Source organism: Aulonocara sp. 'chitande type north' Nkhata Bay, linkage group LG20 (assembly GCF_057382095.1).
Source record: "Aulonocara sp. 'chitande type north' Nkhata Bay isolate Kocher_YH1m ecotype deep benthic linkage group LG20, A_spYH_male_GT1.1, whole genome shotgun sequence".
NCBI lineage: Eukaryota > Metazoa > Chordata > Actinopteri > Cichliformes > Cichlidae > Aulonocara > Aulonocara sp. 'chitande type north' Nkhata Bay.
In genome coordinates, this window is record NC_141363.1 from 7,915,881 (window position 1) to 7,937,589 (window position 21,709).

The window sequence follows — 21,709 nt, forward strand, 5'->3', positions numbered from 1 at the left end:
TTTTGGTCTGAATCTTTTTTTATTTAATTCTTATAATATCCATCGTGACTCTCTTTTTCATCAGTGGAACTCTGTCCCAGTCTGCTCCACCACCGGGAGATTCTCCGCTGTCCACGATGTCTTCACTGTGGATGCCATGTTTGTGTCTTATCTATCGTAGGTCCTGCAGGGAAATGGTGTGACTATGTCTCTCATCATACCGTCCCTCATTGGACTTGATAAAACCTTGGAGAATTGTGTCACCAACTACACCCACTTCTGCAAGGCCCTGCGCACAGGCCTCTACACACACTTCCAGCCAGTGATTCACCAGAAGGACATGATACTAGCTGCTGTGCTGGATCCTAGGATCAAACTGCAGGTACCAAATTAGGCCAGAAGCATAGCGGACTTCTGTAGATTTATATTTAATTGAATATGCGTGTTGAGTAGATATAGGAAAAAAATGTGTGTACATTTAAAACAACCATTTTTTTTGCAGCCGTTTTCTGATGACAACCAGGATGAACAGAATGATTTCCTAACACCTCCGTCAAAATCTGAGGCTCGCAGCATTGTTGAGTCCACATTAGAAAACATGGAAGCCTCAACATTTCCTACTGTTGAGGCAGAGAAAGATCAGACAGGCAGTGGGCTGGAGCACGATGTGAAAGAAGAAAGCCAGACAGATGGCGTGATGGACACTTGTGCTGGCAGCTCAGACAACAACTGTCCTGAAATCAGTGAAAACGACCTCAAGAGGAAGTCCATCTTCAACTTCCTTCAGCCTCCTGCAAAGACTCTAAAGATGTCAGAGTTCGACGTGTACCTGTCTGAACCGCTGTGGGAAAGCAACTCTACTCTTCAGTACTGGAAATGTGCTTCTCGATTCCCGAAGCTCCAAGGCCTCGCCAAGAAGCTGCTGGCGGTGCCCGCCACATCTGGAGGTTTTGACCGTTTCAGTCCAATGGCTGCGTGCATTGTGAAAGCAAAAAGGAACCGCTTGCCACCTCACCCCACAGAGAGACTGCTACTATACAAAAACTCTGTAAAAGTGAAGACTGTTAAAAAGCCCAGTCGGGCTGCTAAACACTGATGGATAACAGCTGAGTGTGGCAGAGGTTTCACAGCATTAAACAGAAACTCTGCCTCTACTTTTAAAAACTGTGCCATACGCTAAGAAGGAGGGTGAACTGCTAATACCTCTTATATTGTAGCAAATGAATCAGCTGACTCTTTCTTCCTAGAACGCATTTGCTGGTCTGCATTAAAAAAACAAAACAACAAGTCCTGTGTTACAGCTGGTTTCATCAGTTTGTTAAAGGGACGCATTCTGGTCAATGATCCTCACAGCTTCATCCTCACAGAGCCCATTTAATAATGGGCTCTGCAGAGGAGCTAAAGAAGAGTCCAGCATGTTGCTCTGACTGTGTAACTCCTAAAGGTACAGTAACGGCAACATTGCCTAGTGACTGATCAGGCCAGCTACAACTACACATGTTTCTTTTCCAAATATTTATTTATAAGTGACTTATGTATGTATGTATGTATATATATGTATATATTGTACTATTCTTAGTCAGCGTATTGTCTGTCTTGTCTTAATGTTGGTTTAAAATGGAGCACTGTAACAAAAAATAATTTCCCCCAGGGATCAATAAAGTATTCTGATTCTGATTCTGATTCTGATTTCTGTTTCTCATATAAACCATCTCAGTGACTTCAGCAGAGATATTTTGTTAGTCAGGGTAAATACAAGGATTAGCTACCGAACATGTGCTTTTGCTCAATGTCTGACTGCGAGTGACTGAGAATGTGTTTACTTTAAAAAATGAAATATGTATTTGGCCACAGTAACTAAAGGTTCGCTAACTAAAAACTAACTAAAATGTAGCTTTAAAAATAGCTGAGAACAGCCTATTTTAATAACCTCACTCCACTTCCTGCCACTGTACAAAAATGAAGCCAAAATTCCCTTTTCATGGGGACTGCCATCACTTTGTATTTTTGAAGCCAGTGTGTGCGTAGTAGTGAATAAAAGCAGATCAAAAGTACTCAAATACAACCACTTGTACACATCAAAAGAAAAATTCAGTTCACATCAATTTTATTTGTGCCAATTTTAAAACTTTAGGGTAACATCCCTACAATAACGCAGAGATTGTAGGGATGTTAACTTGCAATATTATATAATATTGCAAGTTAACATCCCTACAATAATGCAGAGAAAACCCAACAATCCGAAGATCCCCTATGAGCAAGCACTTGGCGACAGTGGGAAGGAAAAACTCCCTTTTAATAGGAAGAAACCTTCAGTAGAACCAGGCTCAGTGAGGGGCGGCCATCTACCTCGACCGGTTGGGGGTGATGAAGCGACATAGATGAAATGCATGTCACTTCCTCACACATGCAGAGATGTCCTTATTGTCTTACATTTATGATGTTATAGCAAATACAGCCTCTCCTGGGTTACGGATGTAATATACCCTCAGGATGGGCGGGTATTAAATTATTTTCTGATATTGTCTCTTTGTGATTTATTTTGACTTTGGAAACAAAGAAATAGATATTTTTTAACCAGCTTAAAAGCTGATTATTTCTTTGGGGTCAGTGTGAGAACTGGTAGGAGGATTTTTTAGATGTGGTTGGGTTTGGCTGAAGGCCGGCGCTTGAGTAGTTTTGCACCAGGATTGTATACTCTACGTAGAGTTGACTGGGAAGTAAGTTCAGGTGAATGGGGATGAAACATTTCTTCTTCTGCCTTGGGAGTAACAGTGGACTTGAGGTTGAGTGAGCTCCTAGACTCAGACTGCTTCTTTGAGTTGTCTACAGTTTTAGACCAGGCCCTAGTGGAAATAGGAGGTAGCAGGCCATGCACTGCTTTTAGCTTACTGTCATATGTGGTAAGCTTGTTACCCTTTTTACCCTTAAGGTCTCTAATTTCTTTCTGTTGTTCTTTCAGCTCATTGTCGCCTTTGGATGGAAAGTATTCCACATTACTCAGGTCAAATCTCACCTTTTTCCGGGCTATTTGTTCATCCCCATCCTTTCTTTGCTGCTCTGGGGAGGCTTTTTTCTCGACTTGCACAGTGCGGCCGAGCGTGTCATAAAGTCCCTTCAGCTGTTGCAGCAGATCGTCATTTTCTTTTTTCTGTACTGCATTCTTTTGTCGTTGAATGCCAATGTCAGTTTCCAGTTCTTCTATTACTTGCTCAAGCTTAAATACTGTGTGTTTGGACTTTGTCAGAGCTTTCTCAACCTCTTCTTTGTCCTCCACAGTTTGCGTCAACTTTGACTTCACTGTGAAGAGGTTGTCATTTGCAGAGCTAAGCTGTTTCTCGTGTTCTTTCTTTTGTTCTGCCTGCTGCAGTTTGATAATGTCCAGCTCAGTCTTTACAGCATTATAGCTGGTCTTAGCATTGGCAAGGTCTACGTTTGTCTCTTGGAGTTCTTGAGCCTTTTCTTTGATTTTATTCTGAAGTGTCTTTATAGTGTCTCTAGCTGTATAGAGTTCGTTCTCAATGCAGAACTTTGTCTCAGAAAGGAGCACTTTATCAGACCTAAGATTTTCACGTCTCTTTATCTCCAGTTCCAGATCGTTTTCTGCTTTGCTAAGAGCAGTTTTCAGACGGGCTATGTTATTTTCTTGGGATGAAATTTTCTTCCCAGGTTCCTGCGTCTCATTTTCAAATATAATTATTTGCTTAGTTTTATCCTCAAGGCAGTTTTCCAGACGGTCGATAGTAAAACGTTGCCTTGCCAGCTCCTTTATCTGACTTTCAGATTCCAGGACTTTAGCTTTTAACTCTTTCCTCAACGTTATGTTGTTACATTCCTTCTCCCTAAGACGTACTTTCAGTTCATCATTTTTCTTTGTCAGTTGGTTTTTCTCATCTATTGCCCAGCGCTTTCCCGCTTTATACTCCTCATTTTGTCTTTGACACTTTTTAAGTTCAGCCTGTAGTTTCTCTTTTTCTTCTTCCACACTTTTAACTTTCTGTTGACGGCAGTACACCTCCCCAGGTAGTGTAAGAAGCTCGTCTATCCTTCTTTCAAGGAAGTCATTACGATGAATGTACTTCTCATTGTTCTGAATCTCAGTCTGAAGCTGCTCATTTTGTTTCTGCAGTTCTTTAAGTGTTTCATTTTTTTCCTCAGTCGTCTTGCTTAGCTTCATCTTGAGTTCTTGTTTTTCCTGCTCATTTTTGATTTTAAGGACAACCAGAGATTCCACCTCCTTTTCTTTCTTGTCCCGCATCGTTTTTTCAGTGGCACACTTATTTTCAAGGTGTTTGATTGCCTTATGAAGAGCCCGAATTTTTGCCTCATATTTGTTTGTGAGATCTACATTCTGTGACTCTGCGGACCTTAGCTGGGATTTGGTTTCCAGCAAAACATTTTCCATTTTTTCCATCTTTTCATCTTTGGATTCCTCTGTCATCTTCGCAACCAGTTCCTGTTCTTCTTTCAAAGATGCCTCAAGACTTGAAATCTTACAATTCTTTTCATCGATTTCCTCAAGCTGAAGTTTTTCAGCTTGTTTGTAATTTTCTATCTCATATCTGAGCACCTGCATTTCTTTGGACTCCTCTTTCATCTTCGCAACCAGTTCCTGCTCTTCTTTCAAAGATGCCTCAAGACTTGAAATCTTACAATTCTTTTCATCGATTTCCTCCAACTGAAGCTTTTCAGCTTGTTTGTACTTTTCTATCTCATTTCTGAGCACCTGCATTTCTTTGGACTCCTCTTTCATCTTTGCAACCAGTCCCTGCTCTTCTTTCAAAGATGCCTCAAGACTTGAAATCCTACAATTCTTTTCTTGGATTTCCTCAAGCTGAAGTTTTTCAGCTTGTTTGTAATTTTCTATCTCATTTCTGAGCATCTGCATATCAAAGTAGCTTAGGGAGCTCATTTTGAAATGAATGTATTTAGTTTAGTTTATACGACGTGTTATTCTGTGTTTGAAAAATGATCTACTCAATGAGACAAAGTGTTCGCAAGTGGAAACTGTTAGTTCAGAACTATAGCGATCTATGGGTTCAAGGTATGTACTCGAGGGATATTTATAGGCTCTGACTCCGCCCCCAGAACTGTCTTCAAAGGAGTTCAAGTGACGTTATCGCCGAACGTCGTGACATTCAAAGGACAGTCTATTATGATGTCATTTTGTACCAGAATGGGTTAAATTTGATATTGTGTCTTTGCAAGTGTGTTCAACTTGCATTGCGATTTCTTTTTTTAGCAGACTTTAGCGATCCTTCTACTTGGGCTGTCTTCAAGTTTAAGGTATCTGTCGTTTCCCACCGTATCCCGCCCCGATCGATCCATTTATGTACGAGCCCATCCGCCCCCGGATCCGTTCATCGGGGCTCATCGCTACTGTTGTAGTCACTTGTCCGGAGCTAACAACAGCTGTTGAGCTGACTATTAAGCTAACATTATGCCCGCTAGTGTTACGTGTCCTACAAGTCACACTTTTTCTGTGATAAACAGTTGAATTAAATTCTTACAGCGTATGAGAGGTTGGCAGCGTCAAAACATTAGCAATAGGTGACAATAACGAGTGCTGGAGGATTTATTTAGTTATTTATTTAGATCCATTTCTTCAGTATAAGAAGCCATACTATCAGAACACCGCAATACAGATACAACTAATAGGCTACTTATTCTGCAGAAAAACTTTCACCATTTGTGCTTAAGAGTATATGAATTTATATGACTACTGCTTATGTTGAAGATTAAGCTCAGTTTTAATATTTCATGTCATTCTATAATGATCATAGCGTATGCAGAGATGACACATATTTGTCCATTTTAATATTCAGCTGAGCATGAATGGAATGTCAGAGTGGTGTCTGACAGTATATATGTATGTTATTATAATGAACACAGTGTATATATGTATGAATGTTTGATTCAAAGATAAGATTAGACATTTAAAATAAATGAATAACAAACAAAAATCTAGCAGGTTGAGCACTGTGTGAAGCAGGAAACATTCAAGCAGATGAAAAATATATTAAATGAAAATACTGAGCTTATCGTTGATCAGCTTGGATTGTGTAGATCACAAATCTTTTGGTCTGAATCTTTTTTTATTTAATTCTTATAATATCCATCGTGACTCTCTTTTTCATCAGTGGAACTCTGTCCCAGTCTGCTCCACCACCGGGAGATTCTCCGCTGTCCACGATGTCTTCACTGTGGATGCCATGTTTGTGTCTTATCTATCGTAGGTCCTGCAGGGAAATGGTGTGACTATGTCTCTCATCATACCGTCCCTCATTGGACTTGATAAAACCTTGGAGAATTGTGTCACCAACTACACCCACTTCTGCAAGGCCCTGCGCACAGGCCTCTACACACACTTCCAGCCAGTGATTCACCAGAAGGACATGATACTAGCTGCTGTGCTGGATCCTAGGATCAAACTGCAGGTACCAAATTAGGCCAGAAGCATAGCGGACTTCTGTAGATTTATATTTAATTGAATATGCGTGTTGAGTAGATATAGGAAAAAAATGTGTGTACATTTAAAACAACCATTTTTTTTGCAGCCGTTTTCTGATGACAACCAGGATGAACAGAATGATTTCCTAACACCTCCGTCAAAATCTGAGGCTCGCAGCATTGTTGAGTCCACATTAGAAAACATGGAAGCCTCAACATTTCCTACTGTTGAGGCAGAGAAAGATCAGACAGGCAGTGGGCTGGAGCACGATGTGAAAGAAGAAAGCCAGACAGATGGCGTGATGGACACTTGTGCTGGCAGCTCAGACAACAACTGTCCTGAAATCAGTGAAAACGACCTCAAGAGGAAGTCCATCTTCAACTTCCTTCAGCTGCCTGCAAAGACTCTAAAGATGTCAGAGTTCGACGTGTACCTGTCTGAACCGCTGTGGGAAAGCAACTCTACTCTTCAGTACTGGAAATGTGCTTCTCGATTCCCGAAGCTCCAAGGCCTCGCCAAGAAGCTGCTGGCGGTGCCCGCCACATCTGGAGGTTTTGACCGTTTCAGTCCGATGGCTGCGTGCATTGTGAAAGCAAAAAGGAACCGCTTGCCACCTCACACTACAGAGAGACTGCTACTATACAAAAACTCTGTAAAAGTGAAGACTGTTAAAAAGCCCAGTCGGGCTGCTAAACACTGATGGATAACAGCTGAGTGTGGCAGAGGTTTCACAGCATTAAACAGAAACTCTGCCTCTACTTTTAAAAACTGTGCCATACGCTAAGAAGGAGGGTGAACTGCTAATACCTCTTATATTGTAGCAAATGAATCAGCTGACTCTTTCTTCCTAGAACGCATTTGCTGGTCTGCATTAAAAAAACAAAACAACAAGTCCTGTGTTACAGCTGGTTTCATCAGTTTGTTAAAAGGACGCATTCTGGTCAATGATCCTCACAGCTTCATACCTGCAGCAGCGATAGAGATGCACACTGTCTCTGCGTGCTGTACGGTGCTGCTCAGAGTTGTACTTTGTCCCTTCCACACATGATTCAAGTCAGAGCTCTCTACTGGATTGGGAAATGGCAAATTAGAAATGGAGTCGGTGAATGAATGGCATCTGATTCACTTCAAACCAAAATGAGTTCAGCTTGTATCGTTCTTTTGCAGAATTTCATGTTTTCTGACTGCAACTTTTGTTAAGACAGTAATAAAATGTCAAATCAGAGGTTGAATGCTTATTTATTTCCACTATGCACTGATAAATGAGATATTTGCTGCCAAACGTGATGGAACAGTAGATCTTTATATTGAATTTGGCTATTCAGTCCCTCCACCCCAAAAGTCATTTATATTTTATAGTCAAATGAGAAATCCACTGTACATTTCTTTCAGGCATTACAGTTTTGTTTCATTCATTCTAACGTGAAATACAACAGTGTCAGCATCTTTTCAGCTTTTTATCAGACTTGTCTTTCACCATTTTCAAATAGCCTAATCAATAATTCATGTACTTTCATAGATGCTGTTGTTTTCCTCAAAACCATAGATTTTTAAAAAGAAAACATTTTGCTTGGATAAACTATAATGTCTGATGGAAGTTGATGGAAAAGCTTCATTTAGTTTGGCTTTGTCAGGTAGGCTGATGTTGGCATTAAATGACAGCTACCTGATTTTACTGCGGTAAAGACCGATAATGTGTTGAAAATTAAAACCAGTGTTATGAGTGCTGTGATCTCCTCTGAGAAGCATTCAAAAAGTTTTTGCTTGCATTAAACATTGGAGTATGTATCAGCTGTGTTATCAAGAAACTGAGATATCTGCTAGAAACTGGAATATTGGAATATGTCTGATATTAAAGACAGTTTGCGACTGAAGAAAACTGTGAGAACATTTTTTTTAATCCTCTCATTGATTCATCTTCATTTGAAACTGCGTCAAATCAGCTGCCAATAAGTAATTTAAATGCATTCTATTTTATTTTAGTGTTATTATTCATTTATATTTTATTGCGTCATTGTAGTGCATTTTACTTGTTTTAGTTGCATTCTAGTTTGTAAAGCAAGTTGTGCAGCATGGGCTGTTGGAAATGTGCTCGATCAATAAACCTGACCTTGACCATGTGTGGAGGGAGCCAGAAACATGCTGCTGTTTGCACATATTTAATAATGGGCTCTGCAGAGGAGCTAAAGAAGAGTCCAGCATGTTGCTCTGACTGTGTAACTCCTAAAGGTACAGTAACGGCAACATTGCCTAGTGACTGATCAGGCCAGTAACATTTCTGTTTCTCATATAAACCATCTCAGTGACTTCAGCAGAGATATTTTGTTAGTCAGGGTAAATACAAGGATTAGCTACCGAACATGTGCTTTTGCTCAATGTCTGACTGCGAGTGACTGAGAATGTGTTTACTTTAAAAAATGAAATATGTATTTGGCCACAGTAACTAAAGGTTCGCTAACTAAAAACTAACTAAAATGTAGCTTTAAAAATAGCTGAGAACAGCCTATTTTAATAACCTCACTCCACTTCCTGCCACTGTACAAAAATGAAGCCAAAATTCCCTTTTCATGGGGACTGCCATCACTTTGTATTTTTGAAGCCAGTAGTGAATAAAAGCAGATCAAAAGTACTCAAATACAACCACTTGTACACATCAAAAGAAAAATTCAGTTCACATCAATTTTATTTGTGCCAATTTTAAACCTTTATTATATTATATAATATAATATTGCAAGGTAACATCCCTACAATAACGCAGAGATTGTAGGGAACTGGTAGGAGGATTTTTTAGATGTGGTTGGGTTTGGCTGAAAGCCGGCGCTTGAGTATTTTTGTAGCAGGATTGTATACTCTACGTAGAGTTGACTGGGAAGTAAGTTCAGGTGAATGGGGATGAAACATTTCTTCTTCTGCCTTGGGAGTAACAGTGGACTTGAGGTTGAGTGAGCTCCTAGACTCAGACTGCTTCTTTGAGTTGTCTACAGTTTTAGACCGGGCCCTAGTGGAAATAGGAGGTAGCAGGCCATGCACTGCTTTTAGCTTACTGTCATATGTGGTAAGCTTGTTACCCATTTTACCCTTAAGGTCTCTAATTTCTTTCTGTTGTTCTTTCAGCTCATTGTCGCCTTTGGATGGAAAGTATTCCACATTACTCAGGTCAAATCTCACCTTTTTCCGGGCTATTTGTTCATCCCCATCCTTTCTTTGCTGCTCTGGGGAGGCTTTTTTCTCGACTTGCACAGTGTGGCCGAGTGTGTCATAAAGTCCCTTCAGCTGTTGAGCAGTTTTCAGACGGGCTATGTTATTTTTTTGGGATGAAATTTTCTTCCCAGGTTCCTGCGTCTCATTTTCAAATATAATTATTTGCTTAGTTTTATCCTCAAGGCAGTTTTCCAGACGGTCGATAGTAAAACGTTGCCTTGCCAGCTCCTTTATCTGACTTTCAGATTCCAGGACTTTAGCTTTTAACTCTTTCCTCAACGTTATGTTGTTACATTCCTTCTCCCTTTGACGTACTTTCAGTTCATCATTTTTCTTTGTCAGTTGGTTTTTCTCGTCTATTGCCCAGCGCTTTCCCGCTTTATACTCCTCATTTTGTCTTTGACACTTTTTAAGTTCAGCCTGTAGTTTCTCTTTTTCTTCTTCCACACTTTTAACTTTCTGTTGACGGCAGTACACCTCCCCAGGTAGTGTAAGAAGCTCGTCTATCCTTCTTTCAAGGAAGTCATTACGATGAATGTACTTCTCATTGTTCTGAATCTCAGTCTGAAGCTGCTCATTTTGTTTCTGCAGTTCTTTAAGTGTTTCATTTTTTTCCTCAGTCGTCTTGCTTAGCTTCATCTTGAGTTCTTGTTTTTCCTGCTCATGTTTGATTTTAAGGACAACCAGAGATTCCACCTCCTTTTCTTTCTTGTCCCGCATCGTTTTTTCAGTGGCACACTTATTTTCAAGGTGTTTGATTGCCTTATGAAGAGCCCGAATTTTTGCCTCATATTTGTTTGTGAGATCTACATTCTGTGACTCTGCGGACCTTAGCTGGGATTTGGTTTCCTCTGTCATCTTCGCAACCAGTTCCTGCTCTTCTTTCAAAGATGCCTCAAGACTTGAAATCTTAGAATTCTTTTCATCGATTTCCTCCAACTGAAGCTTTTCAGCTTGTTTGTACTTTTCTATCTCATTTCTGAGCACCTGCATTTCTTTGGACTCCTCTTTCATCTTTGCAACCAGTCCCTGCTCTTCTTTCAAAGATGCCTCAAGACTTGAAATCCTACAATTCTTTTCTTGGATTTCCTCAAGCTGAAGTTTTTTAGCTTGTTTGTAATTTTCTATCTCATTTCTGAGCATCTGCATATCAAAGTAGCTTAGGGAGCTCATTTTGAAATGAATGTATTTAGTTTAGTTTATACGACGTGTTATTCTGTGTTTGAAAAATGATCTACTCAATGAGACAAAGTGTTCGCAAGTGGAAACTGTTAGTTCAGAACTATAGCGATCTATGGGTTCAAGGTATGTACTCGAGGGATATTTATAGGATCTGACTCCGCCCCCAGAACTGTCTTCAAAGGAGTTCAAGTGACGTTATCGCCGAACGTCGTGACATTCAAAGGACAGTCTATTATGATGTCATTTTGTACCAGAATGGGTTCAATTTGATATTGTGTCTTTGCAAGTTTGTTCAACTTGCATTGCGATTTCTTTTTTTAGCAGACTTTAGCGATCCTTCTACTTGGGCTGTCTTCAAGTTTAAGGTATCTGTCGTTTCCCACCGTATCCCGCCCCGATCGATCCATTTATGTACGAGCCCATCCGCCCCCGGATCCGTTCATCGGGGCTCATCGCTACTGTTGTAGTCACTTGTCCGGAGCTAACAACAGCTGTTGAGCTGACTATTAAGCTAACATTATGCCCGCTAGTGTTACGTGTCCTACAAGTCACACTTTTTCTGTGATAAACAGTTGAATTAAATTCTTACAGCGTATGAGAGGTTGGCAGCGTCAAAACATTAGCAATAGGTGACAATAACGAGTGCTGGAGGATTTATTTAGTTATTTATTTAGATCCATTTCTTCAGTATAAGAAGCCATACTATCAGAACACCGCAATACAGATACAACTAATAGGCTACTTATTCTGCAGAAAAACTTTCACCATTTGTGCTTAAGAGTATATGAATTTATATGACTACTGCTTATGTTGAAGATTAAGCTCAGTTTTAATATTTCATGTCATTCTATAATGATCATAGCGTATGCAGAGATGACACATATTTGTCCATTTTAATATTCAGCTGAGCATGAATGGAATGTCAGAGTGGTGTCTGACAGTATATATGTATGTTATTATAATGAACACAGTGTATATATGTATGAATGTTTGATTCAAAGATAAGATTAGACATTTAAAATAAATGAATAACAAACAAAAATCTAGCAGGTTGAGCACTGTGTGAAGCAGGAAACATTCAAGCAGATGAAAAATATATTAAATGAAAATACTGAGCTTATCGTTGATCAGCTTGGATTGTGTAGATCACAAATCTTTTGGTCTGAATCTTTTTTTATTTAATTCTTATAATATCCATCGTGACTCTCTTTTTCATCAGTGGAACTATGTCCCAGTCTGCTCCACCACCGGGAGATTCTCCGCTGTCCACGATGTCTTCACTGTGGATGCCATGTTTGTGTCTTATCTATCGTAGGTCCTGCAGGGAAATGGTGTGACTATGTCTCTCATCATACCGTCCCTCATTGGACTTGATAAAACCTTGGAGAATTGTGTCACCAACTACACCCACTTCTGCAAGGCCCTGCGCACAGGCCTCTACACACACTTCCAGCCAGTGATTCACCAGAAGGACATGATACTAGCTGCTGTGCTGGATCCTAGGATCAAACTGCAGGTACCAAATTAGGCCAGAAGCATAGCGGACTTCTGTAGATTTATATTTAATTGAATATGCGTGTTGAGTAGATATAGGAAAAAAATGTGTGTACATTTAAAACAACCATTTTTTTTGCAGCCGTTTTCTGATGACAACCAGGATGAACAGAATGATTTCCTAACACCTCCGTCAAAATCTGAGGCTCGCAGCATTGTTGAGTCCACATTAGAAAACATGGAAGCCTCAACATTTCCTACTGTTGAGGCAGAGAAAGATCAGACAGGCAGTGGGCTGGAGCACGATGTGAAAGAAGAAAGCCAGACAGATGGCGTGATGGACACTTGTGCTGGCAGCTCAGACAACAACTGTCCTGAAATCAGTGAAAACGACCTCAAGAGGAAGTCCATCTTCAACTTCCTTCAGCCTCCTGCAAAGACTCTAAAGATGTCAGAGTTCGACGTGTACCTGTCTGAACCGCTGTGGGAAAGCAACTCTGCTCTTCAGTACTGGAAATGTGCTTCTCGATTCCCGAAGCTCCAAGGCCTCGCCAAGAAGCTGCTGGCGGTGCCCGCCACATCTGGAGGTTTTGACCGTTTCAGTCCGATGGCTGCGTGCATTGTGAAAGCAAAAAGGAACCGCTTGCCACCTCACCCCACAGAGAGACTGCTACTATACAAAAACTCTGTAAAAGTGAAGACTGTTAAAAAGCCCAGTCGGGCTGCTAAACACTGATGGATAACAGCTGAGTGTGGCAGAGGTTTCACAGCATTAAACAGAAACTCTGCCTCTACTTTTAAAAACTGTGCCATACGCTAAGAAGGAGGGTGAACTGCTAATACCTCTTATATTGTAGCAAATGAATCAGCTGACTCTTTCTTCCTAGAACGCATTTGCTGGTCTGCATTAAAAAAACAAAACAACAAGTCCTGTGTTACAGCTGGTTTCATCAGTTTGTTAAAAGGACGCATTCTGGTCAATGATCCTCACAGCTTCATACCTGCAGCAGCGATAGAGATGCACACTGTCTCTGCGTGCTGTACGGTGCTGCTCAGAGTTGTACTTTGTCCCTTCCACACATGATTCAAGTCAGAGCTCTCTACTGGATTGGGAAATGGCAAATTAGAAATGGAGTCGGTGAATGAATGGCATCTGATTCACTTCAAACCAAAATGAGTTCAGCTTGTATCGTTCTTTTGCAGAATTTCATGTTTTCTGACTGCAACTTTTGTTAAGACAGTAATAAAATGTCAAATCAGAGGTTGAATGCTTATTTATTTCCACTATGCACTGATAAATGAGATATTTGCTGCCAAACGTGATGGAACAATAGATCTTTATATTGAATTTGGCTATTCAGTCCCTCCACCCCAAAAGTCATTTATATTTTATAGTCAAATGAGAAATCCACTGTACATTTCTTTCAGGCATTACAGTTTTGTTTCATTCATTCTAACGTGAAACACAACAGTGTCAGCATCTTTTCAGCTTTTTATCAGACTTGTCTTTCACCATTTTCAAATAGCCTAATCAATAATTCATGTACTTTCATAGATGCTGTTGTTTTCCTCAAAACCATAGATTTTTAAAAAGAAAACATTTTGCTTGGATAAACTATAATGTCTGATGGAAGTTGATGGAAAAGCTTCATTTAGTTTGGCTTTGTCAGGTAGGCTGATGTTGGCATTGAATGACAGCTACCTGATTTTACTGCGGTAAAGACCGATAATGTGTTGAAAATTAAAACCAGTGTTATGAGTGCTGTGATCTCCTCTGAGAAGCATTCAAAAAGTTTTTGCTTGCATTAAACATTGGAGTATGTATCAGCTGTGTTATCAAGAAACTGAGATATCTGCTAGAAACTGGAATATTGGAATATGTCTGATATTAAAGACAGTTTGCGACTGAAGAAAACTGTGAGAACATTTTTTTTTTAATCCTCTCATTGATTCATCTTCAGTTGAAACTGCGTCAAATCAGCTGCCAATAAGTAATTTAAATGCATTCTATTTTATTTTAGTGTTATTATTCATTTATATTTTATTGCGTCATTGTAGTGCATTTTACTTGTTTTAGTTGCATTCTAGTTTGTAAAGCAAGTTGTGCAGCATGGGCTGTTGGAAATGTGCTCGATCAATAAACCTGACCTTGACCATGTGTGGAGGGAGCCAGAAACATGCTGCTGTTTGCACATATTTAATAATGGGCTCTGCAGAGGAGCTAAAGAAGAGTCCAGCATGTTGCTCTGACTGTGTAACTCCTAAAGGTACAGTAACGGCAACATTGCCTAGTGACTGATCAGGCCAGTAACATTTCTGTTTCTCATATAAACCATCTCAGTGACTTCAGCAGAGATATTTTGTTAGTCAGGGTAAATACAAGGATTAGCTACCGAACATGTGCTTTTGCTCAATGTCTGACTGCGAGTGACTGAGAATGTGTTTACTTTAAAAAATGAAATATGTATTTGGCCACAGTAACTAAAGGTTCGCTAACTAAAAACTAACTAAAATGTAGCTTTAAAAATAGCTGAGAACAGCCTATTTTAATAACCTCACTCCACTTCCTGCCACTGTACAAAAATGAAGCCAAAATTCCCTTTTCATGGGGACTGCCATCACTTTGTATTTTTGAAGCCAGTGTGTGCGTAGTAGTGAATAAAAGCAGATCAAAAGTACTCAAATACAACCACTTGTACACATCAAAAGAAAAATTCAGTTCACATCAATTTTATTTGTGCCAATTTTAAAACTTTAGGGTAACATCCCTACAATAACGCAGAGATTGTAGGGATGTTAACTTGCAATATTATATAATATTGCAAGTTAACATCCCTACAATAATGCAGAGAAAACCCAACAATCCGAAGATCCCCTATGAGCAAGCACTTGGCGACAGTGGGAAGGAAAAACTCCCTTTTAATAGGAAGAAACCTTCAGTAGAACCAGGCTCAGTGAGGGGCGGCCATCTACCTCGACCGGTTGGGGGTGATGAAGCGACATAGATGAAATGCATGTCACTTCCTCACACATGCAGAGATGTCCTTATTGTCTTACATTTATGATGTTATAGCAAATACAGCCTCTCCTGGGTTACGGATGTAATATACCCTCAGGATGGGCGGGTATTAAATTTTTTTCTGATATTGTCTCTTTGTGATTTATTTTGACTTTGGAAACAAAGAAATAGATATTTTTTAACCAGCTTAAAAGCTGATTATTTCTTTGGAGTCAGTGTGAGAACTGGTAGGAGGATTTTTTAGATGTGGTTGGGTTTGGCTGAAAGCCGGCGCTTGAGTATTTTTGTAGCAGGATTGTATACTCTACGTAGAGTTGACTGGGAAGTAAGTTCAGGTGAATGGGGATGAAACATTTCTTCTTCTGCCTTGGGAGTAACAGTGGACTTGAGGTTGAGTGAGCTCCTAGACTCAGACTGCTTCTTTGAGTTGTCTACAGTTTTAGACCGGGCCCTAGTGGAAATAGGAGGTAGCAGGCCACGCACTGCTTTTAGCTTACTGTCATATGTGGTAAGCTTGTTACCCTTTTTACCCTTAAGGTCTCTAATTTCTTTCTGTTGTTCTTTCAGCTCATTGTCGCCTTTGGATGGAAAGTATTCCACATTACTCAGGTCAAATCTCACCTTTTTCCGGGCTATTTGTTCATCCCCATCCTTTCTTTGCTGCTCTGGGGAGGCTTTTTTCTCGACTTGCACAGTGTGGCCGAGTGTGTCATAAAGTCCCTTCAGCTGTTGAGCAGTTTTCAGACGGGCTATGTTATTTTTTTGGGATGAAATTTTCTTCCCAGGTTCCTGCGTCTCATTTTCAAATATAATTATTTGCTTAGTTTTATCCTCAAGGCAGTTTTCCAGACGGTCGATAGTAAAACGTTGCCTTGCCAGCTCCTTTATCTGACTTTCAGATTCCAGGACTTTAGCTTTTAACTCTTTCCTCAACGTTATGTTGTTACATTCCTTCTCCCTTTGACGTACTTTCAGTTCATCATTTTTCTTTGTCAGTTGGTTTTTCTCATCTATTGCCCAGCGCTTTCCCGCTTTATACTCCTCATTTTGTCTTTGACACTTTTTAAGTTCAGCCTGTAGTTTCTCTTTTTCTTCTTCCACACTTTTAACTTTCTGTTGACGGCAGTACACCTCCCCAGGTAGTGTAAGAAGCTCGTCTATCCTTCTTTCAAGGAAGTCATTACAATGAATGTACTTCTCATTGTTCTGAATCTCAGTCTGAAGCTGCTCATTTTGTTTCTGCAGTTCTTTAAGTGTTTCATTTTTTTCCTCAGTCGTCTTGCTTAGCTTCATCTTGAGTTCTTGTCTTTCCTGCTCATGTTTGATTTTAAGGACAACCAGAGATTCCACCTCCTTTTCTTTCTTGTCCCGCATCGTTTTTTCAGTGGCACACTTATTTTCAAGGTGTTTGATTGCCTTATGAAGAGCCCGAATTTTTGCCTCATATTTGTTTGTGAGATCTACATTCTGTGACTCTGCGGACCTTAGCTGGGATTTGGTTTCCTCTTTCATCTTCGCAACCAGTTCCTGCTCTTCTTTCAAAGATGCCTCAAGACTTGAAATCTTACAATTCTTTTCATCGATTTCCTCCAACTGAAGCTTTTCAGCTTGTTTGTACTTTTCTATCTCATTTCTGAGCATCTGCATTTCTTTGGACTCCTCTTTCATCTTTGCAACCAGTCCCTGCTCTTCTTTCAAAGATGCCTCAAGACTTGAAATCCTACAATTCTTTTCTTGGATTTCCTCAAGCTGAAGTTTTTTAGCTTGTTTGTAATTTTCTATCTCATTTCTGAGCATCTGCATATCAAAGTAGCTTAGGGAGCTCATTTTGAAATGAATGTATTTAGTTTAGTTTATACGACGTGTTATTCTGTGTTTGAAAAATGATCTACTCAATGAGACAAAGTGTTCGCAAGTGGAAACTGTTAGTTCAGAACTATAGCGATCTATGGGTTCAAGGTATGTTCGAGGGATATTTATAGGATCTGACTCCGCCCCCAGAACTGTCTTCAAAGGAGTTCAAGTGACGTTATCGCCGAACGTCGTGACATTCAAAGGACAGTCTATTATGATGTCATTTTGTACCAGAATGGGTTAAATTTGATATTGTGTCTTTGCAAGTTTGTTCAACTTGCATTGCGATTTCTTTTTTTAGCAGACTTTAGCGATCCTTCTACTTGGGCTGTCTTCAAGTTTAAGGTATCTGTCGTTTCCCACCGTATCCCGCCCCGATCGATCCATTTATGTACGAGCCCATCCGCCCCCGGATCCGTTCATCGGGGCTCATCGCTACTGTTGTAGTCACTTGTCCGGAGCTAACAACAGCTGTTGAGCTGACTATTAAGCTAACATTATGCCCGCTAGTGTTACGTGTCCTACAAGCAGTGTTGGGTAAGTTACTTTAAAATAGTAACTTAGTTACATTACTAGTTACTTCTCTCAAAAGTAACTCAGTTACTTCAAGTTACTCGTTACTTTCAAAGTAACTAGTTACTAGGGAAAGTAACTTTGGTTTTACTCAGAATTCTCTTGTTAATGTGTTTCTTCCATAACTTTGCCAGTCTTCTAGCTTGCTTACTTGCCACAAGTGCACTGTGCCACCTACCAATAGAAAGGATATGATAACGTGCATATTTCCACGAGAGAAATCCCACGCCTGGACCGTCATTGACTGCTGCCATGATTCTAGCCTACGTCACAGAGTCATGTGCGCCTTTTACATCCAACACAAAAACTGCAGTCGTGGTGCTTTCGATTGTACTCAGAACTCAGAAATTCTGCCTTCTGAATAGGAAGATGTAGGTAACACCAGACTGCAGATGAGCTGCATACAGGGCTGGACTGGGAAAGAAAATTGGCCCGGGCATTTTGACTAGAAACTGGCCCACCATTATAGGAAAAATCATAAAGCCTTTGAATGAAAACAAACACTGTTGTGACAGTGATGTACACTGTTTTGATGGTATATATGCATCAATCTATCAATCGTTTGTTGTAAGATTCAGATAATTATTTTTTAAAAGCTAGACATTTTAAATGAGAATAAGAAAGAAAAGTATTTCTTTGTGCCCCCCATTCCCTGTTAATGCCCTACATGCCCCCTTGGCCACACTTTGCTAGATCCGCACCTGCACAGTTACCAGCTGTCAGCTACCTAAAAAAGGATCCTGGGGTTATTTGTCTCTCAGAAACAGTTCATAACTTCCCTTCAACTCATTCATGTCATCTAAAAGGTAAACCTGTTTCTCCATCACCTGCTCAGCTCTGATGATCCAGTAAGGACATCTCCTGGTTTCATCTTCATGTTTCCCTCTCACCAGATAACCAAACCATATCATGACCAGCAGCTTTTTTTTACAGCTGTGGCTCCAGCAAACATCAGCTGATACTAGAAATTAATATTAAATAAATTCTAACAATAGCTGATCAAGCTTAAACGTGCTGCTGTTGTTTAGCGCGACATCCGCTGGTTTCCTCTTTCGGCGCAAAGTGGGCGATAAACAAACAAGAGAGCCGATCAGCTGATCATTGATCAGTTTTCATGATTGAAGTAGAAACGGGAGAGGGAGGGGGAGGGAATGAGAGAAGAAGAGGCAGCTGTGCAGCGTAAAGACACAGAATAACTCCAGCTTTGTGCCTTTTTCATTGTAGCTGAATTACGGGACAAACTGTTCCTTTTCACCTCAATAAGAAACGCGTAATATTTTCTCTGAATACCAGACGGGACGGTTGGCAACTCTAATAACTTATGAACAAAATAAGGTTCAACATCATTAACTTCATAGCACCACCCAGCTGTATAGAAACTCCGTCATGCTAGCTAGCACGCAGTACGGAAAAAGTCAGAATAACGAAAATAAACTCCACCTAAGCTTGGTTTATATCTGACCCAGAGAGACTGCAGGTCATAACTTCTTACCTGAAGTTCAGTTCACACTTGGACCGGCGGCCGCCTCGGGTCTCTTTTCCTTCTGCGTCCCTTTTCCTTCATCCACCTGCTGCCTCCACCACTTGCTAATGTTACTGAATCTAACTCCGCGATGCCACCACACGAAGTAACGAGTAACGACCCTATCTAAATCCCAGTAACGAGTAACGCGTTCCTGATTTTGGCATAATAACTAGTTACCGTGCTCGTTACCACAATAATAACGTAGTTACTGTAACGCGTTACTTAATAACGCGTTAGTCCCAACACTGCCTACAAGTCACACTTTTTCTGTGATAAACAGTTGAATTAAATTCTTACAGCGTATGAGAGGTTGGCAGCGTCAAAACATTAGCAATAGGTGACAATAACGAGTGCTGGAGGATTTATTTAGTTATTTATTTAGATCCATTTCTTCAGTATAAGAAGCCATACTATCAGAACACCGCAATACAGATACAACTAATAGGCTACTTATTCTGCAGAAAAACTTTCACCATTTGTGCTTAAGAGTATATGAATTTATATGACTACTGCTTATGTTGAAGATTAAGCTCAGTTTTAATATTTCATGTCATTCTATAATGATCATAGCGTATGCAGAGATGACACATATTTGTCCATTTTAATATTCAGCTGAGCATGAATGGAATGTCAGAGTGGTGTCTGACAGTATATATGTATGTTATTATAATGAACACAGTGTATATATGTATGAATGTTTGATTCAAAGATAAGATTAGACATTTAAAATAAATGAATAACAAACAAAAATCTAGCAGGTTGAGCACTGTGTGAAGCAGGAAACATTCAAGCAGATGAAAAATATATTAAATGAAAATACTGAGCTTATCGTTGATCAGCTTGGATTGTGTAGATCACAAATCTTTTGGTCTGAATCTTTTTTTATTTAATTTTTATAATATCCATCGTGACTCTCTTTTTCATCAGTGGAACTCTGTCCCAGTCTGCTCCACCACCGGGAGATTCTCCGCTGTCCACGATGTCTTCACTGTGGATGCCATGTTTGTGTCTTATCTATCGTAGGTCCTGCAGGGAAATGGTGTGACTATGTCTCTCATCATACCGTCCCTCATTGGACTTGATAAAACCTTGGAGAATTGTGTCACCAACTACACCCACTTCTGCAAGGCCTTGCGCACAGGCCTCTACACACACTTCCAGCCAGTGATTCACCAGAAGGACATGATACTAGCTGCTGTGCTGGATCCTAGGATCAAACTGCAGGTACCAAATTAGGCCAGAAGCATAGCGGACTTCTGTAGATTTATATTTAATTGAATATGCGTGTTGAGTAGATATAGGAAAAAAATGTGTGTACATTTAAAACAACCATTTTTTTTGCAGCCGTTTTCTGATGACAACCAGGATGAACAGAATGATTTCCTAACACCTCCGTCAAAATCTGAGGCTCGCAGCATTGTTGAGTCCACATTAGAAAACATGGAAGCCTCAACTTTTCCTACTGTTGAGGCAGAGAAAGATCAGACAGGCAGTGGGCTGGAGCACGATGTGAAAGAAGAAAGCCAGACAGATGGCGTGATGGACACTTGTGCTGGCAGCTCAGACAACAACTGTCCTGAAATCAGTGAAAACGACCTCAAGAGGAAGTCCATCTTCAACTTCCTTCAGCCTCCTGCAAAGACTCTAAAGATGTCAGAGTTCGACGTGTACCTGTCTGAACCGCTGTGGGAAAGCAACTCTACTCTTCAGTACTGGAAATGTGCTTCTCGATTCCCGAAGCTCCAAGGCCTCGCCAAGAAGCTGCTGGCGGTGCCCGCCACATCTGGAGGTTTTGACCGTTTCAGTCCGATGGCTGCGTGCATTGTGAAAGCAAAAAGGAACCGCTTGCCACCTCACCCCACAGAGAGACTGCTACTATACAAAAACTCTGTAAAAGTGAAGACTGTTAAAAAGCCCAGTCGGGCTGCTAAACACTGATGGATAACAGCTGAGTGTGGCAGAGCTTGCACAGCATTAAACAGAAACTCTGCCTCTACTTTTAAAAACTGTGCCATACGCTAAGAAGGAGGGTGAACTGCTAATACCTCTTATATTGTAGCAAATGAATCAGCTGACTCTTTCTTCCTAGAACGCATTTGCTGGTCTGCATTAAAAAAACAAAACAACAAGTCCTGTGTTACAGCTGGTTTCATCAGTTTGTTAAAGGGACGCATTCTGGTCAATGATCCTCACAGCTTCATCCTCACAGAGCCCATTTAATAATGGGCTCTGCAGAGGAGCTAAAGAAGAGTCCAGCATGTTGCTCTGACTGTGTAACTCCTAAAGGTACAGTAACGGCAACATTGCCTAGTGACTGATCAGGCCAGCTACAACTACACATGTTTCTTTTCCAAATATTTATTTATAAGTGACTTATGTATGTATGTATGTATATATATGTATATATTGTACTATTCTTAGTCAGCGTATT

At 40.3% G+C, this 21,709-nt stretch overlaps 7 protein-coding genes across 7 annotated transcripts; 4 read left to right on the plus strand and 3 right to left on the minus strand.

Annotated features, from left to right (window-relative positions):
• Positions 1-166: 166 nt before the first annotated feature.
• On the plus strand, positions 167-1,075 carry LOC147305108 (uncharacterized). The gene is made up of 2 exons (XM_086279024.1): positions 167-361; positions 482-1,075. Exons 1-2 carry the CDS (start codon positions 185-187, stop codon positions 1,073-1,075), a joined length of 771 nt encoding a protein of 256 aa, XP_086135150.1. The 5' UTR covers positions 167-184.
• Positions 1,076-2,528: 1,453 nt separating this feature from the next.
• On the minus strand, positions 2,529-4,968 carry LOC147305109 (uncharacterized). Its single transcript, XM_086277652.1, has one exon. It carries the CDS (start codon positions 4,889-4,891, stop codon positions 2,615-2,617), a length of 2,277 nt encoding a protein of 758 aa, XP_086133778.1. The 5' UTR covers positions 4,892-4,968; the 3' UTR covers positions 2,529-2,614.
• Positions 4,969-6,221: 1,253 nt separating this feature from the next.
• On the plus strand, positions 6,222-7,130 carry LOC147305110 (uncharacterized). Its single transcript, XM_086279023.1, has 2 exons — positions 6,222-6,416; positions 6,537-7,130. Exons 1-2 carry the CDS (start codon positions 6,240-6,242, stop codon positions 7,128-7,130), a joined length of 771 nt encoding a protein of 256 aa, XP_086135149.1. The 5' UTR covers positions 6,222-6,239.
• Positions 7,131-9,126: 1,996 nt separating this feature from the next.
• Positions 9,127-10,881, minus strand: LOC147305111 (uncharacterized). Its single transcript, XM_086277620.1, has one exon. It carries the CDS (start codon positions 10,802-10,804, stop codon positions 9,218-9,220), a length of 1,587 nt encoding a protein of 528 aa, XP_086133746.1. The 5' UTR covers positions 10,805-10,881; the 3' UTR covers positions 9,127-9,217.
• Positions 10,882-12,134: 1,253 nt separating this feature from the next.
• On the plus strand, positions 12,135-13,043 carry LOC147305112 (uncharacterized). Its single transcript, XM_086279039.1, has 2 exons — positions 12,135-12,329; positions 12,450-13,043. Exons 1-2 carry the CDS (start codon positions 12,153-12,155, stop codon positions 13,041-13,043), a joined length of 771 nt encoding a protein of 256 aa, XP_086135165.1. The 5' UTR covers positions 12,135-12,152.
• Positions 13,044-15,566: 2,523 nt separating this feature from the next.
• LOC147305113 (uncharacterized) lies at positions 15,567-17,230 on the minus strand. Its single transcript, XM_086277621.1, has one exon. The coding sequence runs from the start codon at positions 17,151-17,153 to the stop codon at positions 15,567-15,569; it is 1,587 nt and encodes a 528-aa protein (XP_086133747.1). The 5' UTR covers positions 17,154-17,230.
• A 3,077-nt stretch (positions 17,231-20,307) lies between these two features.
• LOC147305114 (uncharacterized) lies at positions 20,308-21,216 on the plus strand. The gene is made up of 2 exons (XM_086279022.1): positions 20,308-20,502; positions 20,623-21,216. The coding sequence occupies exons 1-2, from the start codon at positions 20,326-20,328 to the stop codon at positions 21,214-21,216; spliced, it is 771 nt and encodes a 256-aa protein (XP_086135148.1). The 5' UTR covers positions 20,308-20,325.
• The last annotated feature ends 493 nt before the right edge of the window (positions 21,217-21,709 follow it).

Excerpts from the sequence above, each read along its gene's own strand:
- LOC147305108 (XM_086279024.1), top strand. The coding sequence starts at position 185 with ATGTCTCTCATCATACCGTCCCTCATTGGACTTGATAAAACCTTGGAG. Across the intron at positions 362-481 it reads ATCCTAGGATCAAACTGCAG|CCGTTTTCTGATGACAACCA; the intron begins GTACCAAATTAG and ends TTTTTTTTGCAG.
- LOC147305109 (XM_086277652.1), bottom strand. The coding sequence starts at position 4,891 with ATGAGCTCCCTAAGCTACTTTGATATGCAGATGCTCAGAAATGAGATA.
- LOC147305110 (XM_086279023.1), top strand. The coding sequence starts at position 6,240 with ATGTCTCTCATCATACCGTCCCTCATTGGACTTGATAAAACCTTGGAG. Across the intron at positions 6,417-6,536 it reads ATCCTAGGATCAAACTGCAG|CCGTTTTCTGATGACAACCA; the intron begins GTACCAAATTAG and ends TTTTTTTTGCAG.
- LOC147305111 (XM_086277620.1), bottom strand. The coding sequence starts at position 10,804 with ATGAGCTCCCTAAGCTACTTTGATATGCAGATGCTCAGAAATGAGATA.
- LOC147305112 (XM_086279039.1), top strand. The coding sequence starts at position 12,153 with ATGTCTCTCATCATACCGTCCCTCATTGGACTTGATAAAACCTTGGAG. Across the intron at positions 12,330-12,449 it reads ATCCTAGGATCAAACTGCAG|CCGTTTTCTGATGACAACCA; the intron begins GTACCAAATTAG and ends TTTTTTTTGCAG.
- LOC147305113 (XM_086277621.1), bottom strand. The coding sequence starts at position 17,153 with ATGAGCTCCCTAAGCTACTTTGATATGCAGATGCTCAGAAATGAGATA.
- LOC147305114 (XM_086279022.1), top strand. The coding sequence starts at position 20,326 with ATGTCTCTCATCATACCGTCCCTCATTGGACTTGATAAAACCTTGGAG. Across the intron at positions 20,503-20,622 it reads ATCCTAGGATCAAACTGCAG|CCGTTTTCTGATGACAACCA; the intron begins GTACCAAATTAG and ends TTTTTTTTGCAG.